This window comes from Adiantum capillus-veneris, chromosome 25 (genome assembly GCF_014529385.1).
Source record: "Adiantum capillus-veneris isolate H3 chromosome 25, ASM1452938v2, whole genome shotgun sequence".
Lineage (NCBI taxonomy): Eukaryota > Viridiplantae > Streptophyta > Polypodiopsida > Polypodiales > Pteridaceae > Adiantum > Adiantum capillus-veneris.
In genome coordinates, this window is record NC_140955.1 from 103,149,094 (window position 1) to 103,171,119 (window position 22,026).

Here is a 22,026-nt window from a genome sequence, read left to right on the forward strand (position 1 = left end):
TCTTTACAGCTTCTTGTGCTAGTCTTTGTTTCTCAGGTTCCTCCTTCCCCCATTTTATATATATCCTTTATCCTGCATTAATCCATAGACTTTGCCCCCTCAGGTTTCTAAGACCCCCCCCCCCCCCCCCCCCCCCCCCAAAATAAAAAATAAAAAATCTGAAGGGCCCTTCTGACTCCAAAAGTCTGATCGATTGAGAGGGCTCCCCCATAAACTCTCTAAATCAAACTTTAAGAAAAGGGCCCTTTTAAATGTAAAGGGCCCCATAAAAATCTCTTTGTGTGCCCATAAACCCTTCAACAACAAGTTTCCAGCCGTTTGCACCAAAGAATTGGGAGTACTCTTTCTCTTTTTGACTTGTTGACCTCCTATACCAAGTTATAAAAGCATTTCTCAAGTGTAGGGGGTGGTTGAAGGACCCCCTACATTTTCAGTGAGACATTTTAGGTGAAGGGCCCTTCACTTTTGTGGAGGCCTATGAAGCACAGATTAGTTTTTTCAAGGGCCCCCTAATAGCACCTTTAGAGGGTCTATGGGGGAGCCCTCTGACAGCCAGCGGCATGGACTGGCAAACTGCCCACAGCCTGTTGAAATGGCGATCAGAGCCTATGGGGGGTGGCTGAAGGACCTTCCAGCGAAATGGTAGCACCTCACAACAGGGACAGCCAATCACCTCAGTCAAACTGCGTTACTGCTGTGATGTATGAATTGCTATGGGGTGCCGTTAGTCACATAAAGGGCCCTTCTCTTGCGCCTTTAAAGGGTGTATGGGAGTAATCCCTACAGGTCTTGCGGGTTTTTTTTCAATGATAGCTGTATCTTGATTTTAGCTACGATCATATTTTGTAATGCCATTTTGGCCTTATGTAACACAAAGGGTTTAGGCCTGCTATTTTGTGAGAGAGAGTGTCACAACTCAATAGACAAAGATCTTGTATCCTTTTTCTAATGCTGCTCTTTTTCTTTACATTTGAAAATTGTTTTCCTTTTTGAAAGATAGCAAGAATAGTGCATTTGAGTAGGTCACTGATGAGTGGTCATAGGTTATGGTGGACCTATGCAGCGGGCTAGAAAAATAGATAATGCACACTCCCACCTAGCCAACCAAAATGGGGTACCTGTGGCTTGTAACTCGTATGTGAGGGTCATACTCACACATAGAAAGGATTAATGCCCTGGAGTGTGATCTAGACTAGCCAGAAACGACAGTTACAATCAATAAGATGGCATGAATATGAAAAATTGCTCATTGTGCATATGTGGGCTTAATGTTTTGAATGCTTCTATGTTTTCACAAGCATCTTGTATTTATGTTTTAAAGCTAGAGTCCTGATCTACACGAAAATATCTTTCATTTGATATCCATATTGATATTTCTTTTTGTTAGTAGTTTTCCAACTAAGGAAGGTTCTTGAAGATTTTAGAAGATGTTGCAAAGCTTCCAAAAGTTGAGACACTTGTCCACTCTATTAAACCGTTGAAAGGACACTTGTTGTAGAGCTTTTCAAAAGTTGGGACACTTGTCACACATGCATTCACCTTTTGGTCTTGTGGTTGGACACTTGTCCTCTTGCTACCGAGCTTATCCTTTGTGTTCATAAAGCAACTCCACCTATAAATTCAGCCTCTTGCATCCTCATTTAAGCATCATCTACTTGCTGAATTTTCACTCTTATCATTAGCCCAAGAAGCCTCTATGCTACCCGCCATCATCTTCCTCTACATCTATCCTCAAACTCTCTCCAAGTAGACAATTCTCTTTTGTTGTAGCTTGCTGATTTTTAGGGCAGCAAACCTGCAAATCACGAAATTCAGCTCTACTTTTGAAAGGTTGAGCTCTCTGTCTCGCCATGAATGCAACCAAGAAGATGGACTACTGTTCTATTCCAAGAAGCAAGTGAATTTCCTCTTTGTAAATATGTTTTACTCATCTTTTGTGTTGTTTGTTTTTATGCATGTATACATGACATCTTGCATGATCTGAGTGTGAGTCTACTTAAACTCACTCTCGGGTTGATTGTAAATGAGTTCAATCTGAAGGTACTTGGATTGAGCAGAAATGTATTTCCTTGGAGGAGTTGAGGGATGCCCATCTTCAACCCTCATTTTGTTTCTTGTCTCTTTGAATGTGGTGATTAATATTTTGTCAAGTTCTTTGAGTATCAAATCACGAATAAGCACTCTTAGTTGCACGGGGCTCACACACACACACACACACACACACACACACACACACAGAGAGAGAGAGAGAGAGAGAGAGAGAGAGAGAGAGAGAGAGAGAGAGAGAGAGAATTGGCCTTCGTTGTTTCTTGTAAACAGGACCTACATGGGCTCATTATTTTGTAGCTCCTTTACAATATGTTTTGTGCTACGTAGTTGTTATAGCATTGATACTACTTGGTGGAGGGACCTTGGAGGTATGTTATGAAGCTTGTCAACCCTTTTTTTTTGTTAATGCTAACCACACAAAGTTTTCTATTGGAGCAGTGATTGGTGTGTTGCAGCCAGCGCGCGCGCACACACACACAGATGAAATGAAATGATATATTAATGTCTTCAAAAGGCCAAAATAACCTGTAAGACCAATACGTTTACAAATTGGTGAATCTGATACCATGTAGGGGGGGGGGGGGGGGGGGGGAGAGAGAGAGAGAGAGAGAGAGAGAGAGAGAGAGAGAGAGAAGAAGAAGAGAATTTTAACGTCGTAGGAAACTATCCCAAGAAACCTTAAAGATCTATCCGATGAGGAGAGTTGAACTCAAGACCTGTTATTCAGAGAGAAATGGCATAACCAATCTACCATTTTGTTAATGCTAACCACACAAAGTTTTCTATGGGAGTAGTGATTGGTGTGTTGCAGCCAGCGCGCGCGCGCACACACACACACACACACACACACACACACACAGATGAAATGAAATGATATATTAATGTCTTTAAAAAGCCAAAATGACCTATACGACCAGTCCGTTTACAAATTTGGTGAATTTGATACCATGTATGGGTAGAGAAATGAAATGTTATATTAACGTCTTCAAAAGGCCAAAATGACCTATGAGACCAATCAGTTACAAAATAGTGAATCTAATACCATGTCTGGGTACAAAAGAACTAGAAAAGAACTAGAAGTGGAACAAAATACTACTACTACTACTACAATCTAAAACTACGTGGGTGTAGCAGCTGATACAATAGGTACCCGGTAAACTGGATGTAACAGTGTGTGAAACAAAGATGGAAGAAATGGTGAGGATCCATCCTCATCTGCACTCTGGATGTCGAGAGAGTATGGCTCGAATCTTCTGTTGTAGTCTCCGTCGATGCTGTGTAGCTCCTCTCCTCAGTCGCGGTCGTCTGTATCTCTGTAGCTCCAATGCTCGGTCGATGAGAGTGCCAGTAGTGGTCGAATGAGTGTGGGACGAGCTCTGCAGTGGTGGCTGCTCCTCTGGCTGTCCCATATCTAGTGAAAAGAAATCTGTAATGTGTCTCTGGGACTGCCTCTCTCTAGCTCTCCCCAGTAAAGTGTCTCTATACCTGTGTAACTCAAGTAGATATAGTCCAAGACATCTCTGATCCTCATAACTCATGACCCTAGATAGAGGACCAAAACCCTCTCTGAATAAGCAGTGGAAACGCCCCCGTATCTCATAGAACACTGTGCAATGACCCCGTATCTCATAGAGAGAGAGAGAGAGAGAGAGAGAGAGAGAGAGAGAGAGAGAGAGAGAGAGAGAGAGAGAAGAAGAAGAAGAAGAAGAAGAAGAAGAGAATTTTAACATCGTAGGAAACTATCCCAAGAGACCTTAAAGATCTATCCGATGAGGAGAGTTGAACTCAAGACCTGTTATTCAAGAGAGAAATGGCATAACCAATCTACCGTTTTGTTAATGCTAACCACACAAAGTTTTCTATTGGAGCAGTGATTGGTGTGTTGCAGCCAACGCAGAGAGAGAGAGAGAGAGAGAGAGAGAGAGAGAGAGAGAGAGAGAGAGAGGAAAAAGAGAATTTTAGCATTGTAGGAAACTATCCCAAGAGACCTCAAAGATCTATCCGATGAGGAGAGTTGAACTCAAAACCTGTTATTAATGGCATAACCAATCTACCACACTTGGGTGATAGAAAGGTTATACCATTTTCGTCTTTTTTATTAGCACACACACACACACACACACACACCTGAGAAGAAGAGAATTTTAACGTCGTAGGAAACTATTCCGAGAGAGAGAGAGAGAGAGAGAGAGAGAGAGAGAGAGAGAGAGAGAGAGAGAGAGAGAGAGAGAGAGTTGCAAAGGGATGGTAACTATCATTTTTTTTAATGGCAGGCGGTGTTTAGTGCTGCGTTATCCAATGGTGGACATGTCAGACTTTATTATTACACTGCCATTTTTGGAGCCTTTGCTCTTGTTCTCTCTCAGTTACCATCTTTCCACTCTCTTCGATTCTTTAATCTCTTGTCAATGCTATTGTGCCTTGGCTTCAGCATTTGCACAGTCGGGGGCTCTATTATTGCAGGTGAAATGGCAATCTCATACAAAAGTTATCCTTTTGTTTCGAGTGTCTATTGTGGTGTTAGCCTATTAAATGCCCGCTTCGTGGTTGCTTTTAGGTCTGACACTAATGAGCATGTGAGACATGCCTGTGCATGGTATCTTGTGCATTTATAGTTGTTCAAGTCCTTTCAACTGCATTTCAGAATTTCAAGCCTGGAATTAAAGAAAATGAAGGGTTTTGTCTAACAGGACTTTCAGATGAAGCACCCCCCAAAGATTATTCTGTACATGGCTCACCTCTCCATGTGATGTTTGGGACATTTAATGCTATATCCATTACGCTAACAGCCTATGCAAACCCATTGATTGTAGAGATACAGGTAATGGTTGCTTCTGCAAGATTTTTGTGTCCTCCATTTGATTTACATCATGCGTTCCAAGTATTCAAGAGCTTTTGAGCTTTCAATTTATGATTATGTGAGAGAGAATTTGTAAGTTTGTCATTCACAAATAGGCTCCTGCTGTTTTACTGTTTTAATGGTGTCCTTGCAGGCAACATTATTGCCCCCACCCACTAGCAAGATGCTCAAAGGCTTGCTGGTCTGTTACTCTGTGTCGTTACTCACGTTTCTCTCTGTCTCCATATCCGGATACTGGGCCTTTGGAAGCTCTGCAAAAGGATTAGTTTTTGACAACATGAAGTCCCTTGTTCCCAAGTGGCTTTTTATCCTCTCAAATGCTTTTGCATGCCTACAGCTTATTGGGGCAACCGCGGTAAGACTCAAGCCTACGCGTCTATGCTTCTTGTGTTCTTTGCAATGAAGTACTAAGCTTTTCCTCCTCAAGCAGGTATACATGCAGCCTTTGTTTGCAAAATATGAGGGCCTTGTAATAAATGTGAACATGGGATGGTTCTCTCCTCGCAATCTGTTCCTCCGACTGGTTGGCCGTTCTCTATTTATTTTAATTGCAATTCTCATTGCTGCCATGCTACCATTTTTTGCAGATTTTAGTGCTCTTATGGGTGCGTTTGGATTTGTGCCATTATGCATCATTCTGCCGTCAGTATTCTATTTATCAGTCTTTCGGGACAAATTATCTCGATTTCACTTGTTATATACGGTGAATATCATCATCATTCTGCTGTTTTCAGTGGTAACAGTTATAGGCAGTGTTGCGGCCGTGCGCCAAATAGTCTTGGATGTAAATATGTACAAGATCTTCCCTTCCACCTGATGAAGAGGATCGAGGTATGTTATCAGAGTGGCCTCTGTCAAGTGTCCATTACTGGGCATTTGTTCACAACCTTTCAAATTTGCTATGCTAGTGTGGTCAAAGTTGTCTTCAGCTAATACATTCATAGCAACAATAGTATTATGGTCAGTGGGGCAAAGCCACATGTAGGCATCGTCGCGAGACAACTGATGTAGTGCAGGCTGGAACAGCAGAAGGATCTCGATAAGATCCCCTTTGGTTGATGCATCCAAGGGAGAGAGAGCCCTCAAATGTGGCAAGGGCAGGATTGTCCTTGTTTTTCCTCTCGGGGTGAATCTCTTTCCAAGGGGTTGGTGATGGTGGCCAGGTTTAAAACTAACATGTCTAAGAAGGCCAAGTTTAAGGCTTCCAAATAGAAAACCTTGTATACAACAGTAGCACTTGAAGGGCAACCCAAAATGTCTAATGACAAGCATATGCATCGTTTTATTTTGGGCAATCTGACGCACGTCAGCTAGCTTTACAACATTGTGCCCACACCCCTACACCAGCATTCGCAAGGGTTAAAGCCGTTTGCTTTACCGCTAGGCCAACTCCTCTTGACAATAGGCACATGCATCTTATGCCCTTCTGCATTAAGGGCAAAATTTGCAATTGCCCTTCCAATGAAGAATGAGAAAAGTTGCACCTGTTAGACATTGAAAGACCAAAAAATATTACCATGTAATAAAAAAAACACTCATACTCTTCATGCATTAGAAATCTACAACATGCTTATATATGTCTTCAACAATTCCATAGCTGAAGCAACATACTTATAGATTGAAGCCCAAGAGAACCGATAAAATGTAAGTCCTAGATTGCAACTTCCGAGGCCGGCCAAGTTCACATACAAAATTGGAGCACCCCAACAAAAGCCCTAGGGCCAAGTAGTAACTGGCAACATTGTTTCCAAAGCATGCAGGTCTCAAGTGCAGCCTAACTAGACAAATTTGGTTTTTGAAGGGCATTTTGTTAGTGGATCCTTCTATTGATAGAATGCCCAAGATTGTATCTTGCAAAAGTGGAAGGTAATTTTGGTAAGGTAATCGTGCCAATAAAAGGGCATGTCCCGGTAATAATGGTTACGACGTCCCTCCACTTGAAACACAATTTTTTTTGTTTTAGGAATCGGGTTGGGCACTCCCAGTCACTCCCCACACACCAGAAAAGTGCACAAGAAGAACGACCAGGACTATGCTCGAGTTAGTGGACTACAAATTTGACTTGAGGCATTTTCATTGGTTGGAACTATGACTAAAACCCCCGCAATGGATGGCTCTGGATTCGCTTGCATGTGTACTATATTGTTTTTTGCCTCAGAAAGAGTGAGAACGTGGCAAAAATGCTCCATTGCATCGAACACAACCAAGTTCGCCATTGATGTTGCACATCTTTTGTGCCCATGTGGCCTGAAATTGGAGCACTAGAGCAATGAGCCCAGTTTGTTGTCCTTGAGTTGGGTCATTTACCCTATAAGAGCTTGGTCGCGCACGCCTGCTCAACAGGATATCACGCCATGCGACCAGGCTCTAACCTCTTCAAGCGCAACCTTTTGTACCAATCTACCCTTCTTACAAAGAGTTGATGGCCGTTTGAAGGGAGGAAGGGCATCAAATCCTCTCAGTGATCACCGTCATAGTTACTTCCGCTATGGTCATGCAAGGCCTATATGAACAAATAACTAAGCCTCATTCTTTCTTGATCACACGCAAAAAAAAAAGGAGCATCAAAGTAATTAATATGCCTACCCTTTATAAGTATGGCGATTTTGGCATAGTTGTGAAGTTAAAGGCATAGTTGGGAGGATGAATAACTAAGAGGGCCTTCCCGTAGACCCTCGTAAACTGCCTCTGACTACCCCTCCTAACTTGCAAGGCCTTCCCATAGGCGTGCTGTGATTGTGTCGAGCGTAAAAGAGCCGTTGGTTTGGAGGGTGGTGAACCACCCTGTAGAAATGCATCTCGCCTCCGAAACCCACTATCACCAATGCATTACCCAACTTTTTCACATGAAGACGCCGCATGAGGAGTACCGTCGCGAGTGTACTTTGGAGCGTACAATTGTGGATGTTGGCTGTAGCCGATGGAGTGGACGAGTATGGGGCCTTACTTGTAATTTCGAAGGGCTTGCCAACTTGGAGGGCCAGCTACACAAGAAGCGGTTTGAGTTACACTACGGGAAGGCGCTCTAAGCCTCTCGTGACCATGCAAGAGGCTTAGTTATTCATTTAATGCTCTGTCTGGGCATAGTTGGCATAGTTATTCATTTAATGCTCTGTCGGGGTATAGTTGGCTTAGTTATTCATTTAATGCTTTGTCGGGCATAGCCTCGCTTGACCATAGCCCTAGATGGTAGAGCAAGGTTCCACGCTCCTCATAATAGCGCTTCTAGTGGATTTTAATTGTGGAGAAGAAGCCACATACAACACCTGCGGTAGTCGTGAATTTTTCTTCTGGACTCACTTCAATTGTGGGGGTTCCTTCAACTAAGTGGTGGCATAGAGCCATCAATGCACAACTCATTACAAACGGCAAACAAGTTACACACTACGCTACAGTGTTTGGTAAAAATAATTTTGGAAACTGAACACAATTCCTTTTTGTCGATTTTCCAAGAGGAAATTTGAAAATTAAAGCCAATATTAATAAATTTAACACTATGTAACCGAGTATGTATGAATGTAGCCATTGCTTGTGCCGTATGCTAGAGCTGTTCTTGCTTGTCGAGGGAATGGGATTTTTTAGCACTACATGAAAACATATGGGACCTTTTATGCTTCTGTATCAAGTTGTGTGTATATGTGTGTGTGCACGTGTGTGTTGTATGCAACATGTATGATAGTGCATGCAACATATATGCCAAATAAGCAATCAAAGTGAAATTTTAATTTGTGTTTTCCAGAGTAAAAAGTATGGGCAATATGTTTCTTTCCAAACCCTCTTTTAAAAATGTCCTTTCAAAGGAAAGTCTTGCATGTACTCTGACTTTGAGATATGCCACTTTTTGGCATGTCAGTGGCAAAGGCTTTTTTTAAAAAAAAGAACATAAGTGTGTTGAATTATATTAGAGGAGAATAAAAAAATTACATCATAGCAGCCGCGGAGGGCTTACAGGTCACTTAGTAGATACACACGGGGAGCGGAAAAGGCTTTAGTATTTGGTTAGTTTTGTTAGCTTTAATGATAAGGAAATGATAGTTTCAGGTGGATACCTTCATGTCATTGTTTGTTCTTAAATGCTAGACCTTGAGGTTGAAAAAACCAAGACCTTTTGCACTCATTTCTTGAGTGCTCTCTCTCTCTCTCTCTCTCTCTCTCACACACACACACACACACACACACACACACACACACACACACACACACACACACACACACACACACACACACACACACACACAAACACATACACATACGCATTCACGCATATCCACACTTTCAGTACCGTACTATTGATTATTCATTAAACATGATTTATTACTATTATTATTTTTTTGTTGCAAAACTCACAATTGTGATTGGATAGTATTAAGAACATCAGAAATATACACCAACCTCAAGCTCTGACCGACCTTGAGGGTCATAAGATTACAAGTTTTCTGCTTGACAGAGAGACCACAACTACTCCTAGGCTTTACTTATTACCATGACATGTATCGTTCTAGACCAGTCCTCTGAGGCTTGTTTGCCTCCAATCATGTGGATCATCCCTCTGCTCTCTTGTATGATTTCACAAAAGCTTGCGACAGTCAGATTCCCCCTCAAACATGAGGCGGTTCCTTGCTTGCCAAATATGGTGAAAGAATTTTCTTATGGCAACCCATTTTAAATTCTTTTAACATTTATCAAGCTTGTTAACTTTGCTAACAAAACTAAACTTTTGCATGGACAAGAAAAGTTTCACACATACTTTTAATCCAAGTAAAGTTACCCTTTATCTTTCACTAACACTGCATTCCATTAAGGCATCATAGGGCTTAGGCCTTTCGAGACTAGCATTCCAAGCATTGGAAGAGTACTTTTGATTTTCTAAAACAAGCCTTAGTGAAGGAGGGAGTCGGGTGTACAATTTGGGTTTTTTTTTATAAAAAAAAAATCTATAAAATATGCCCTTTCTTTTAAGAGCCTCATATGACTAGACATTTTTTCTTTATTCTTGAGTTTGTAAAATAGTGTCTACAATTAAGAGCCTTGTATGACCTATTTTCATTCTTTTGTTTAAGAATGCCAGTGTGAGCCTTCACCTAGCTCCATGTGAAGCATTGAATGATTTTGAAATCTTCTTTAGTTTTTAGACTACAAAAGGAGTCCTTAATAAAGCATTGGATTTTTGGTGCAACTGTGGACCCTTGGATTCACACGACAAAAAAATTTCTTTTTTAATATTTCTTATAAGTCTTTGTGAGAGGTGTTGACATTTGTATATCTCTCTCTTTAAAAGGGCCCTTCAATATTGGATCGTACATAACGTTTTTTGTCTTCTTCCACCTTTTTTGCTCAATTTTCTATAATGCTTTCAATTGATTTTTTAAACATTGTTTTTTATGTTTTTGAAATATAATGTAATCTAAATAGTTTATTGTTACACTTTATTCAAAAAACATAATATTTTATTACGATAACATATGTTTTAAAAATTAGTGTCACTTTCTTGTTTTCTCTCACCAAAAATATAATTATTATTAAATTCTTCTCATAGCCTTTCTCGGACCATAGTGAACTTTCACGTTGTTTAGTATGTAAATGGTTCTTTCATCTAAGAGCCTAAGATTGGTCCTTTTCATTTTAAAACAATAAATTAAGGAGCAAACTAAGGAGCATACATAGAAAACATAAGTTTATCAAACTTTAACAATGATGATTGCGTTCTTGGTTACATGAAGTGCGACTTCCCAAAGCCCCCCCCCCCCCCCCCCCCCCCCTCTTCCCTCTCTCTCTCTCTCTCTCTCTCTCTCTCTCTCTCCCTCTCTCTATGATTCAATGAGTGTGCATACTTTATGTCCCTACAAACAATTTCGATTTAATTGTAACTAAAAATGATTAAGTGTAGCAATGAAAATGATTGCAATGATGGAATTGTGTGGCACAAGTCCAAGGACGAGACCTCAGCACTTCTCACATCCATCCACACAAGACTCCCCCTCTCTCACAAAACGTACGTTTTGTACTTGACTCTCTCTCTCTCTCTCTCTCTCTCTCTCTCTCTCTCTCTAAGTGCTTGTGAAAGCACATATATAAAGATCTCTCTTTTGCATGGCTATAGAAGGGCTATCTTTTACATGGCATGAGTGAGTATTTGCATTACAATCATACATGCTCTTATTTAATGTGTAACGTGGACTAGCATGCATAGAAGTCCCAATACACACACACACACACACACACAGAATCTCTGTAGATTCTCCTCTTATTGTATTTCTCATAACTGGCGCGACATACCTTCCTCTCTTAGTCGAGCATTGTTTTATTGGCACAACCTAGTCATCACCTCCAATCCCAAGCATGAGCTTTCCTTTCTCTCAGATTGGCATACAAGCACATCTCTCCTTGTTCCTACTCTTTCATAATCTTTTCATGGTCCTTTTCTTTGTTGGAAATATAGGTGCAATGAAGATGGAGAAGATGAAGGAAAAGCTCAAGAGTGTAGAATAGAGAAAGTACTATTATTTAGTGTACTTATACAAAGTTAAGAGGTCCTAGCATGAAGGGTATACATGCAAGCCAAGGGAAAAACTGCCATGACAATCCTAGGTTTTTTCACATGCATCACTACCATAATATGGTTACAAGCTCCCCCTATGAGTGATGCGGTGAACATGATCTGACACTCATGCGTAGGGAAAATCCTTACCCTACGTGATCCATCCATAAATAAAAATGAGCTCAGAGCTTTGCAAAAAATTTTGAACATCTCATGAGGTAGAGATTGGCAAGGTTTTCCTGTGTCGGCACATAAGCCAAGCTGACCTCTCCTACAAAGAGGTCAACTTTTGTGAAAAGCTCAAGAAGATAATCCTACGTAAGCAAGTTGCCCTAGGCTTGCAGAGAGTTTGTTCCTAATATGAACAATAATGCACCTTGATGTGCTTTGCGTCAGTAGAACACTAGGTTTCTTGTAACTGTAGCAAAGGAGAGCCATGTCAAACTTGTAATTACCAAAACAACCACACGTGTGTGTGCGCCCACACACACACACACACACACACACAGAGAGAGAGAGAGAGAGAGAGAGAGAGAGAGAGAGAGAGAGAGAGAGAGAGAGAGAGACGTTGCTTTTGATATCTACTGGAATTCTTCCAAGGAGCGATTTTTATATTTAAATAAACACCTTCTGTATTGATTACTTGTGCAAGTAGTGGTGAGTTCATGGTCAATAATTGTTTCAAGAATCAAAATTTTGAGAGGGTCATCAATGGTAGGACTATTGGGAATAGGTCCCTTGTGTGGTACTAATAAATTGATATGTAAAAAATTGTGTATCTTCTAATGTAAGAGCATGCTCAAGCAAAAGGCGTTGTCATTCACCTTTTGAAGTTTTTCAAATGGACCATAGAATAATGGGACCAACTTAACTTTAGAATTTTGTTACGAGACTGCGCACCCTCTTGCTGTAGTGGTTAGCTGCAATTGGGATAGCTAGCGTAATGGTTAATTATATGCTGTCTATTTAATTTTTGGCACCTTAAACTTACAAATAATATATTAAATACTAACTCCACAAGAGAGGTGCCCGTGGAATTTGGGGCCAGATTTAGGCCTTTCGCTTGCAGATCCTCTTCTATACTCTCTTATGCTATGTTCTACTTGCTGTGTACTCTCGAATCAAGTCGCTATCCCTTACAATTCTTTTACACACTCTTACAATCTTGTCTATGTCAATTCTATGTTCTGTGTGTGTGTGTGTGTGTGTGTGTGTGTGGTCTAGGTATGTGTGTGCGCTTCGAAATTGGGAAAAGAGGTGGACAGGTTTTTGGTGATGTTTGTGAGCATCTGTTGAATAGTTTAAGCAACGGGTCTCCCGCTCTTCTCCCAACTGCATCGACTTAGGGAGCCAGCTTTAAAGGCCTTGGTGGGAATAGGGACGGCTTCTCATAAAGTCGAATTTCAAAGGTGTAAATTTAAGGTCACAAGGTCATTGCTAATAAAATAGTGCGAGATTATCATGGGAGAGGAGTAAGCAAGAGTTAGATGGCAAAGAATTGCCCGTAAATGACTAGGCATGCAATGGGCAGCAAAAAAGGATAAGGGCAGACAAAATAACCAAGGTTAGGCGGTCAAAATAAGGTGTAAGTTGGGTGGTCGAAATAATTTTAAGTGATTGGCTTTGAAGTTTGGTCAAGTGCAATTCTAGTTGGGTAATCGATCGAGAAAGTTTTTAAATGGGACTGTTGGTCAAGGGTGTAATAGGGTGGATAGGCCCTTGAGGACTTAACCCTTGAGTACCAAGTGGGTGGTCGACAGTGTTCGGGAAAAAAAAAATCAATTTTCCAAACATACAAAATTCCTTTTCTTGAATTTTCCAAGAGGTTTTATTTTTTGTTTTTTTTTGTTTTGTTTTGTTTTGTTTTTTTTTGGGTGGGGGGGTACCACTATTTTTCTCTATTTTGGGGCAGAATTTCTCCTTTTCCCCGTTGCCCTCAACTAACATTTTCGAAATTAAAAACGGCACAATATTAAGCTGGGACATTTTTCTCAAACACTCATGGTCAACCATGAATTCAAGGCGGGGGGTGATTGCACCCTTAAGGATTCTGAACCCTTGAGAGTGAGCTGGTGGTCAATGGCATTGATTAATTTGGAGCCATCTGTTTTCTTTATCTTTTTTGTGAAGCTAAGGAGTAAGGAGCTGAGAGGAGGTGGATGGTTTCTAGAGCCCAGTGGCCGAAAGTAAAACAAAATTTAAGCCACACCTTTTTTTAAAAGGTGTGTGGTCATAGGCTAAAAGCATGGGAGGTCAGTCAGAAAGAGACTCGAGATGGCAAGCAGAGGATATTGGTAAGCTCACAACCTGTAGAAGGTGTCTTGGCCCTCGTGCATGAAGGAAAGGGTGCATAGATTCCTCGAGCGCCCACATTGAGGGCGGTTTTGCAGCATTCTGTGGTGGTCAAATTTGGGGTTTCTTCTCAAGGAAGGGAGGTCTCCCACGGCATTTTTTTTTGCAATTTTTGTCGGATGTTTAAATTTCAGCTTATAGCTTGTTGGTTAGATGGCTTTGAGAGCTTGCACCGATCCAAGCTCAACCTCCACTCGATCCTCAATCCCTTGAAGATGATCCACTTCCTTTGCATGGATAGGCGAAGCCAAGGTAAGCTTGATTACTCACCCTTTAATTGATCGTTTTTTGTGGGAATTTTGGATGCGAGGTCTATCTCAAAATGACGATCACATGCAAATTACACTTATGATTAGCCGCAATCGACAATAATTTAAGGTTTATGACAACTCTTCTCTTCTTCTAGTTCTGCTCCTTTTATTTAATGATGTCGAGCACACCCCTTCTAAAAGTCCTTCATAGCTCTCCGATGCCAAGTCGGATTCTTTGCCTCGTTTACTGAACCACCAAATAGGACAGCTAGCTTACAAATCATTTGTGACATTGACATTATCATTCCCAGACAACTTGGAAGTAGTGGCTTGTGTTCTGACGATTACCCAAGAACAATACCATTGTCGAGCTTATTGTACAAATTAAATACCGCTAATGTTGATGATGTTGAAAATCTCTCAAAGCAGATAGAAATTGTCAAAAGGGCTTACAAAGAATCCCTTTTGACACCCAGGTACATTAATTTAAATTTATTACATTTTCTTGAATTTTCTTGAAACATGTGTTTAAACAAGTTTTATCAGATGCACTGTGTACTATTAACTCTCCATGGAGTTTTCTCTATTTGTAAGTTGCATGCAGAGATGGCACCAAGAAGACAGTGGAAGAATCCACTAAGCACATGTCTGTATTTGAAGCCATTTGGATTGGCTAACCACCAACAATCAAAATAGGTATCTTAAAAGTTTATACAGACCTTGGGTAATGTATCTCTTTCTTTCTTTTTCATCAATACCAAGACACGGACACATGATTGTCGTGAGTCTAATCACATTCCATGTTGAGTGTATGCCTGTGAATATAATTTGTAAGTTTCTCTCCTTTCTATCTCTTTACAACAAAAATTATTGAGATTCATGGTAATATTCATTTTTTAAATCATGTATGGAAATTTAAGGTGACATTTGTAGTTAATCATTGACGATTGCATGCTACATATTTTTCAATCTTGATGCTACTTATCATGGCACAAAGGCCACTTTTAGTTCTAATGTTGACAGATCATAAATACAATCACTTGTTAGTCCAAAATTCTCTCGAGAATTGAGAGCTTCAAACTCCAAATTTACAATGGTTTACATTTTGTTTTCAAAAAGCTGAATGCCAAGTCATTAAGTTGCTAAAATGACATCATTACTTTATTTACTACTAGTATGCTAACTCTATTTCTACATAGAAACACGTCTGTATAACAGTATAACAGAATACACCAATTTCTTCCTAATAGCATTTACTTATTTGATAGAAAAGTGAAGTTTAACAAGTTGCTATGGTATTGCATATCTTGTAGCTTGGGCTTACTAGCCCTAGCAGGATATGTTGGGTATGAGGACTCTTAAGATCTTATTTTGGATCATGGTGTTTATCTCAACAAGAAGCCTAACCTTGTAATGTACTTTAATTGTTAATTACCTTCACACAGGCACATTTACAATAGGACCCCTACCTACACATCACATTTATAAATACCCACCTTCACTTGTAGACCAAGAAGAGCAACTCATCCCGAACAAAATGATTGATTACAAGACCACCACTACACGCGCTAGCATGGTTTATAACTGTTACCTTTTGACTTTCAAGGGCCATCCTAGAGAGGATGCCAGATGGATGCCTATAAAGTTTTTTCGCAACTTCCCAGAGCTTCTCCACAATTTTCATCACTCACGATCTAGTTGATTTCTTTATTGAGCAACTGAGGACAATTGCTATCCTTGGTGGGAGGGATGTTACGAGACTGGGCACCCTCTTGTTGTAGTGGTTAGCTCCAATTGGGATATCTGGTGTAATGGTAAATTATGTGCTACCTATTTATTTTTCTAATTGAGTTGATGATGATTTTGTAGAGTGGAATGGGGGGGAGTTGATGAAGAGGCGTCAGCAATTACTCTTGGCCATTTTATATTCACACAGTATTTTAGAATTTCAATTCAATAAGCCACTATGGCTCTGTAAATAATTGTAGTGGGAATGCCCCTTATGGGTCATGCAAGAACTAATGAGCTTCACTCATTTATAAAAGTGGAGTGGTTGTAAAAGAGGGGCCTCAATTTTTGGCACCTTAAACTCACAGATAATATATTAAATACCAACTCCACAAGAGAGGTGCCATGGAGTTTGGGACTAGATTTAGGTCTTTCTCTTGCAGATTCTCTTCTCTACTCTCTTATGCAATGTTCTATTTGCTGTGTACTCTCTATTCAAGTCGCTATCCCTTACAATTCTCTTACACCCTCTTACAATCTTGTCTATGTCAATTCTATGTTCTGTGTGTGTGTGTGTGTGTGTGTGTGTGTGTGTGTGTGTGTCTAGGTGTATGTGTGTGCTTCGAAATTGGAAAAAGAGGTGGGCAGGTTGATGGTGATGTTTGGGAGCATGTGTTGAATAGTTTAAGCAATCGGTCTCCCGCTCTTCTCCCAACAGGTTGATGGTGATGTTTGCGAGCATGTGGTGAATAGTTTAAGCAACCGGTCACCCGCTCTTCTCCCAACAGATTTTTCTCTACAATTTTTATTTTAAATTTTTTGCTCTTATTGTAATTCTCATAACTGGTGGGACATACCTTGCTCTCTTAGTCAAGCATTGTTTTATTGGCACAACCTAGCCATCACCTCCAATCCCAAGCATGAGTTTTCCTTTCTGTGAGATTGGCATACAAGCACATCTCTCGTTGTTCCTACTCTTTCATAATCTTTTCATGGTCCTTTTCTGTGTTGGAAATTTTAGGTGCAATGAAGATGCAGAAGATGAAGGAAAAGCTCAAGAGTGTAGAACAAAGGAAGTACTATTACTAAGTGTACTTATACAAAATTAAGAGGTCCTAACATGAAGGGTATGCATGCAAGCCAAGGGAAAAACTGCCATGACAATCCTAGGTTTTTTCACATGCATCACTACCATAATATGGTTACAAGCTCCCCCAGTGAATATGATCTTGCACTCATGCGTAGGGAAAACCCTTACCCTATGTGATCCATCCATAAATAAAAGTGAGCTCAGAGCTTTGCAAAATGTTTTGAACATCTCATGAGGTAGAGATTTTGTGAAAAGATTGGCAAGGTTTTCCTGTGTCGGCACATAAGCCAAGCTGACCTCTCCTACAAAGAGGTCAGCTTTTGTGAAAAGCTCAAGAAGATAATCCTACGTAAGCAAGTTGCCCTAGGCTTGTAGAGAGTTTGTCCCTAATATAAACAATAATGCACCTTGATGTGCTTTGCGTGGTTTCTTGTACTTGTAGCAAAGGACACACACACACACACACACACACACACACACACACACACACACACACACACACACACACACACACACACACACGTTGCTTTTGGTTTCTATTGGAATTCTTCCAAGGAGCGATTTGTTTATTTAAATAAACACCTTCTATATTGATTAGTTCTGCAAGTAGTGGTGAGGTCATGGTCAAGAATTGTTTCAAGAATCAGAATTTTGAGAGGGTCATAAATGGTAGGACTATTGGGAATAGGTCCCTTGTGTGGTACTAATAAATTGATGTGTGAAAAATTGTGTATCTTCTAATGTGAGAGCATGCTCAAGCAAAAGGCGTTGTCATTCACCTTTTCAAGTATTTCAAATGGGCCATAGAATATAGGATCAACTTAACTTTAGGATTTTTCTCTACAATTTGTATTTTAAATTCTTTGCTCTAGGCCAAACAAGTTCATTCTCTTTAAAGAGTGTGGGTCTTATAATCTTGTAAGCATGTGTTGTGTACCTTTGTTATGCTCTTTAAATGCAGTATGTGGCCACTACAAAAATTTTGGCATGGTCTCTTGCAACTACAACAAGGGAGAGCCATGGAAAACTTGTAATTACCAAAACAACCACTGTGTGTGTGTGTGTGTGAGAGAGAGAGAGAGAGAGAGAGAGAGAGAGAGAGAGAGATGATGCTTTTGATATTTACTGGCATTCTTCCAAGGAGCAATTTGTATATTTCAATAAACACCTTCTATATTGATTACTTGTGCAAGTAGTGGCGAGGTCATGGTTAAGAATTGTTTCGAGAATTAGACTTTTCATCATCCTCAATATGGAGAGGGTTATCAATGGTAGGACTATCAGGAATAGGTCACATGTGTGGTCCTCATAAAATGATGTGAAAAAAGTTGTGTCTCTTCCATTGTGAGAGCATGCCCAAGCAAAAGGCATTCACCCATTCAAGTATTTTTTATGGGCCATAGAATCTCGGACCAACTTAGCTTTAGGATTTTTTCCTAAATTTTGTATTTTTTGTTTTTTATTCTAAGCCAAACAAGTTCATTCTCTTTAAAAACTATGGGTCTTATTTTCTTATTAGCATGTGTTGTGTACCTCTGTTATGCTCTTTAAATGCACTATGTGGCCTCTACAAATTTTTTGGCATCGTCTCTTACCAAAGAAAGTCAGTAGTGGGGACATCATTACTAATAGTAGAGAAAGTGTTGATCCTGTTTAGTAACATTCTTAGTCGGGAATGATCAAAGAAGGTCCATTTGGTCACTTTGGTCCGATCATTGTCTGATGTTGAAAAGTAGAAGTGGTCTATTTTAGAGCATTAGTTCTTATTGAGTGCAACCCGGAAGTGATTGCAAAAACGAACATCGCGGTTAGAAAGAATGACTTTGGGAAAGCCATGGTAGGGAATTATAGTGAGGTGCATACAAGGTTTCTTGTAAGGTATGAAATATGCTTGCTTGCTAAAATGGTCTACTATGATCCAAATCATGTCCCATTTTGAGAGGAAGTCGTAGTGAATCTTGTTATAAAATCGTGGAAATTTCCAAGCCATGCAGGTGCAAGTGAGGATCTTCTAGATAGATGTAGACATGCCATGACATGACTTATCTTCAGCTATAGAAATTTGACAATATGTTGATACTTAATAGATGCCATGTCAACCAGAAAATTGTGACAAAGATACACATAAATCAAGTAGATAATTATAGCAAAGATATAACCAAATAATGGTAGGGTTTGGTAAAATTTTGGCATAAAAAGAAAATTGAAAGGGCATTTCATAAAAAGGTGATGATGAATGTTGAGGATGATGAAACAGGAAACAGAAGGAAGACAGCAACTCAGAGTAGGAAGAAGATGGAGAAGGAGAAGACACAGAGCTTGCGTACGAGATCTCTGTAGTCTGTCTCTCTGTATTAGAATAATAATGTATCTACAAACTCAGAGCTACAAAGCTTATATGAAACCCTAAGAGATAAGGTGTCCTTTCACACCGGATGTCAAGGGGGAAAAACCCAGTGGGAGAAAAGTGCCCCTGGTGAAGCGCGTATACACACTAACACTACTACATGTCTACAAATCCCCCCTGTAGTGATAGTGTGAATCCGTACAAGGTAGCAGATCATCATGTGTATGAGAGTAAGCCCAAAGCTTTTCGGAAAGCTTCAAACTTTTCTCGTGATAACGCCTTCGTAAATAGATCTGCAATGTTATCCTGTGTAGGACAGTAAGTTAGTGTGATCTCCCTTGCATGTAGCCTTTCCCTGACATAGTGGTAGTGAACCTCTATGTGCTTTGTTCTTGCATGAAATACTGGATTCCTTGCAACTGCCATAGCACTCTGGCTGTCAGTGAAAATGGTAGTGGGTGCCTGTTGACACTCACAAAGATCTGCCAATAACCTGCGTATCCATACACAATCAACTGTTGCCGTGAAAGCTGCCCTGTACTCAGCTTCACAAGTTGATGTAGCCACTGTGGGTTGCTTCTTGCTTAGCAAAGATATACATGCATTTCCCAAGAAAAAACAATTGCCACTTGTGGAATGTCGTGTGTCAAAATCACCAGCCCAATCTGAATCGCTGTAACCAAGAAGCTGCATAGAACTGTGCTTTCCATACATATCTCCCCTTGGAAAGAACATGGCAAGATTAGGGGTACCTGAAAGGTAACAAAGTATGCGCTTCACAGCCTGCCAATGATGCATACCTGGGCTGTGCATAAATCTGCTTGCTTGTGAAACCCCAAATTGAATGTCTGGACGAGTGTTGCCTGCCAAATATATCAAGCAACCAACCGCTGCTGCATAAGTATGTACATCAAAAGGTTCTCCAGCATCGTGCATGCTCAACTTTGATCCAGTTTCTACGGGTGTAGAGATTGGCTTACAATTTTGCATACCAAACTTGTCCAAAATTTTATGCAAATATTTTGCCTGCAACATGTATATGACATCCTCTGATTGCACAAACTGAATACCCAAGTAATAATGTAGCAAACCAAGTTCAGACATCTCAAAGGTTTTTCTCAAAACATCTTTAAACGCTTCAATTTCATCTGCACTATTGCCTGTAAGAAGCATATCATCCACATAAAGTGTTAGCATAATGAGAACTCCATCTCTCTTTTTGACATACAAAGTACTTTCTGTTGGACTATTCTAAAATCCTTGGCCAATCAAATAAGTATGTATCTTCTCATACCATGCTCTTGGAGCCTGTTTGAGACCATACAAAGCTTTACGCAATCTACATACCTTTTGCTCTTGACCTTTTACAACAAAACCACTTGGTTGACTTACATAAAATTCTTCCTGCAAATCACCATTCAAAAAAGCAGTTTTGATATCCAACTGATGCACTTTCCAACCATGATGAGCAGCAATTGCAACTAGTGATCTAACTGTGGACGCACGAGAAGTAGGAGCAAAGGTTTCATCATAATCTATGCCTTTCTGTTGCGCATAGCCTTTTGCCACAAGCCTCCCTTTGTACCTGTCAACAGTACCATCTTGTTTCCTTTTTACCTTAAAAACCCACTTTGTACCAATAGGCTTTTTACCTGTAGGCAAGTCCACTAGATCCCATGTATGATTCTTATGAATAGAATCAATTTCTTGCTGCATAGCATTGATAGCCGTTTTTCGGCTCTTTGTAATTGCCACAGTGAGTTACCTCACCCTACCAAAATCACCCAAACACTGTGGCTATCCCTACCATTTCACTGTACATAGGCGTGCGTGAGTCACGGGACTTTTCCCATATCTTCTTAAAAAACCCTCAATTAGCTAGCCATTGGGCTAGTTGAGCCAAAAAAATAAAAAATATAAGTATATTATGGCCCATGCGTATGTAAATATTTCTTTGTATATAGGGCCTAAATAAAATATTTTTTCATAACTATTTTGGTATTTATTTTAATATTTCTACCTAGGTGTGTGATATTTATGCTCTGTACATTGCCTCACCATTACCACAATTTTTCTTACCATTTTTCATATTTTTTATTCCATATAGAAATATTTTCATGTAAGCTTCTCTTATATTTGGTGTAACTCCATCCCAACAAAAATCCAAAAAAACTAGTTCTATTTATGTGTATATTTTTTTCACTATTGTGATTTTTTCCTTCCTACATATATTCTCTATTACTCTCATAAATTAGACCACCAAAAATATTCATCTTTTTATGGTAGACTTATAATGAGAGAGATTTATTTTGACCCCTCTATATTTTTCCACCTATATTATTTATATTTGACATGTACATATTTTTTAGACCCCTCAATATTTGATTTTCTTAGTTGTACTATTCACTTATATCATGATCTCAACAATATCTTCAATTATAGACCTACCAAATAAGGTCAAGGGTAGGTGGCATGCATACATGCACTATGGAGGGCTCACTCTTGGAGGTATTCAAAAGAATCATCCAAAGAAGGACCCCACAAGGACCTTGTGCAGTGGAAAAAAACGGTCGGTTTTGCTGAATTTTTAAAGTTCACTTGCTCTCCGAATTTGAAAAGGTGATACAAACAAAAGTTGTAGCTCGTGGGCTGAACTTTTGCCTCAAATTTTTTCATATTTTTTTGAGCTACGAGCTGTGAGCTATGATTTTATTAGTGGACCCCAATTTTCCCATGCTATGCAGCCACACTCTCTCTTCCACTTTATCATTTTCCTCTTTCACACACACTTCTCCACTCATCATCCCCACC

The 22,026-nt window shown here is 39.9% G+C and overlaps 1 protein-coding gene across 1 annotated transcript in view; it reads left to right on the forward strand.

Annotated features, from left to right (window-relative positions):
- Positions 1-6,917, forward strand: part of LOC147425410 (GABA transporter 1-like) — a 42,861-nt gene extending 35,944 nt beyond the window's left edge. Inside the window, exons 3-7 of the mRNA XM_086500546.1 lie at positions 2,320-2,417; positions 4,323-4,512; positions 4,740-4,870; positions 5,043-5,264; positions 5,340-6,917. Of these exons, the coding sequence (XP_086356672.1) occupies positions 2,320-2,417; positions 4,323-4,512; positions 4,740-4,870; positions 5,043-5,264; positions 5,340-5,726 (1,028 nt within the window). The 3' untranslated portion in view covers positions 5,727-6,917. The remainder of the gene's footprint in view (positions 1-2,319; positions 2,418-4,322; positions 4,513-4,739; positions 4,871-5,042; positions 5,265-5,339) is intronic.
- Positions 6,918-22,026: the final 15,109 nt, after the last annotated feature.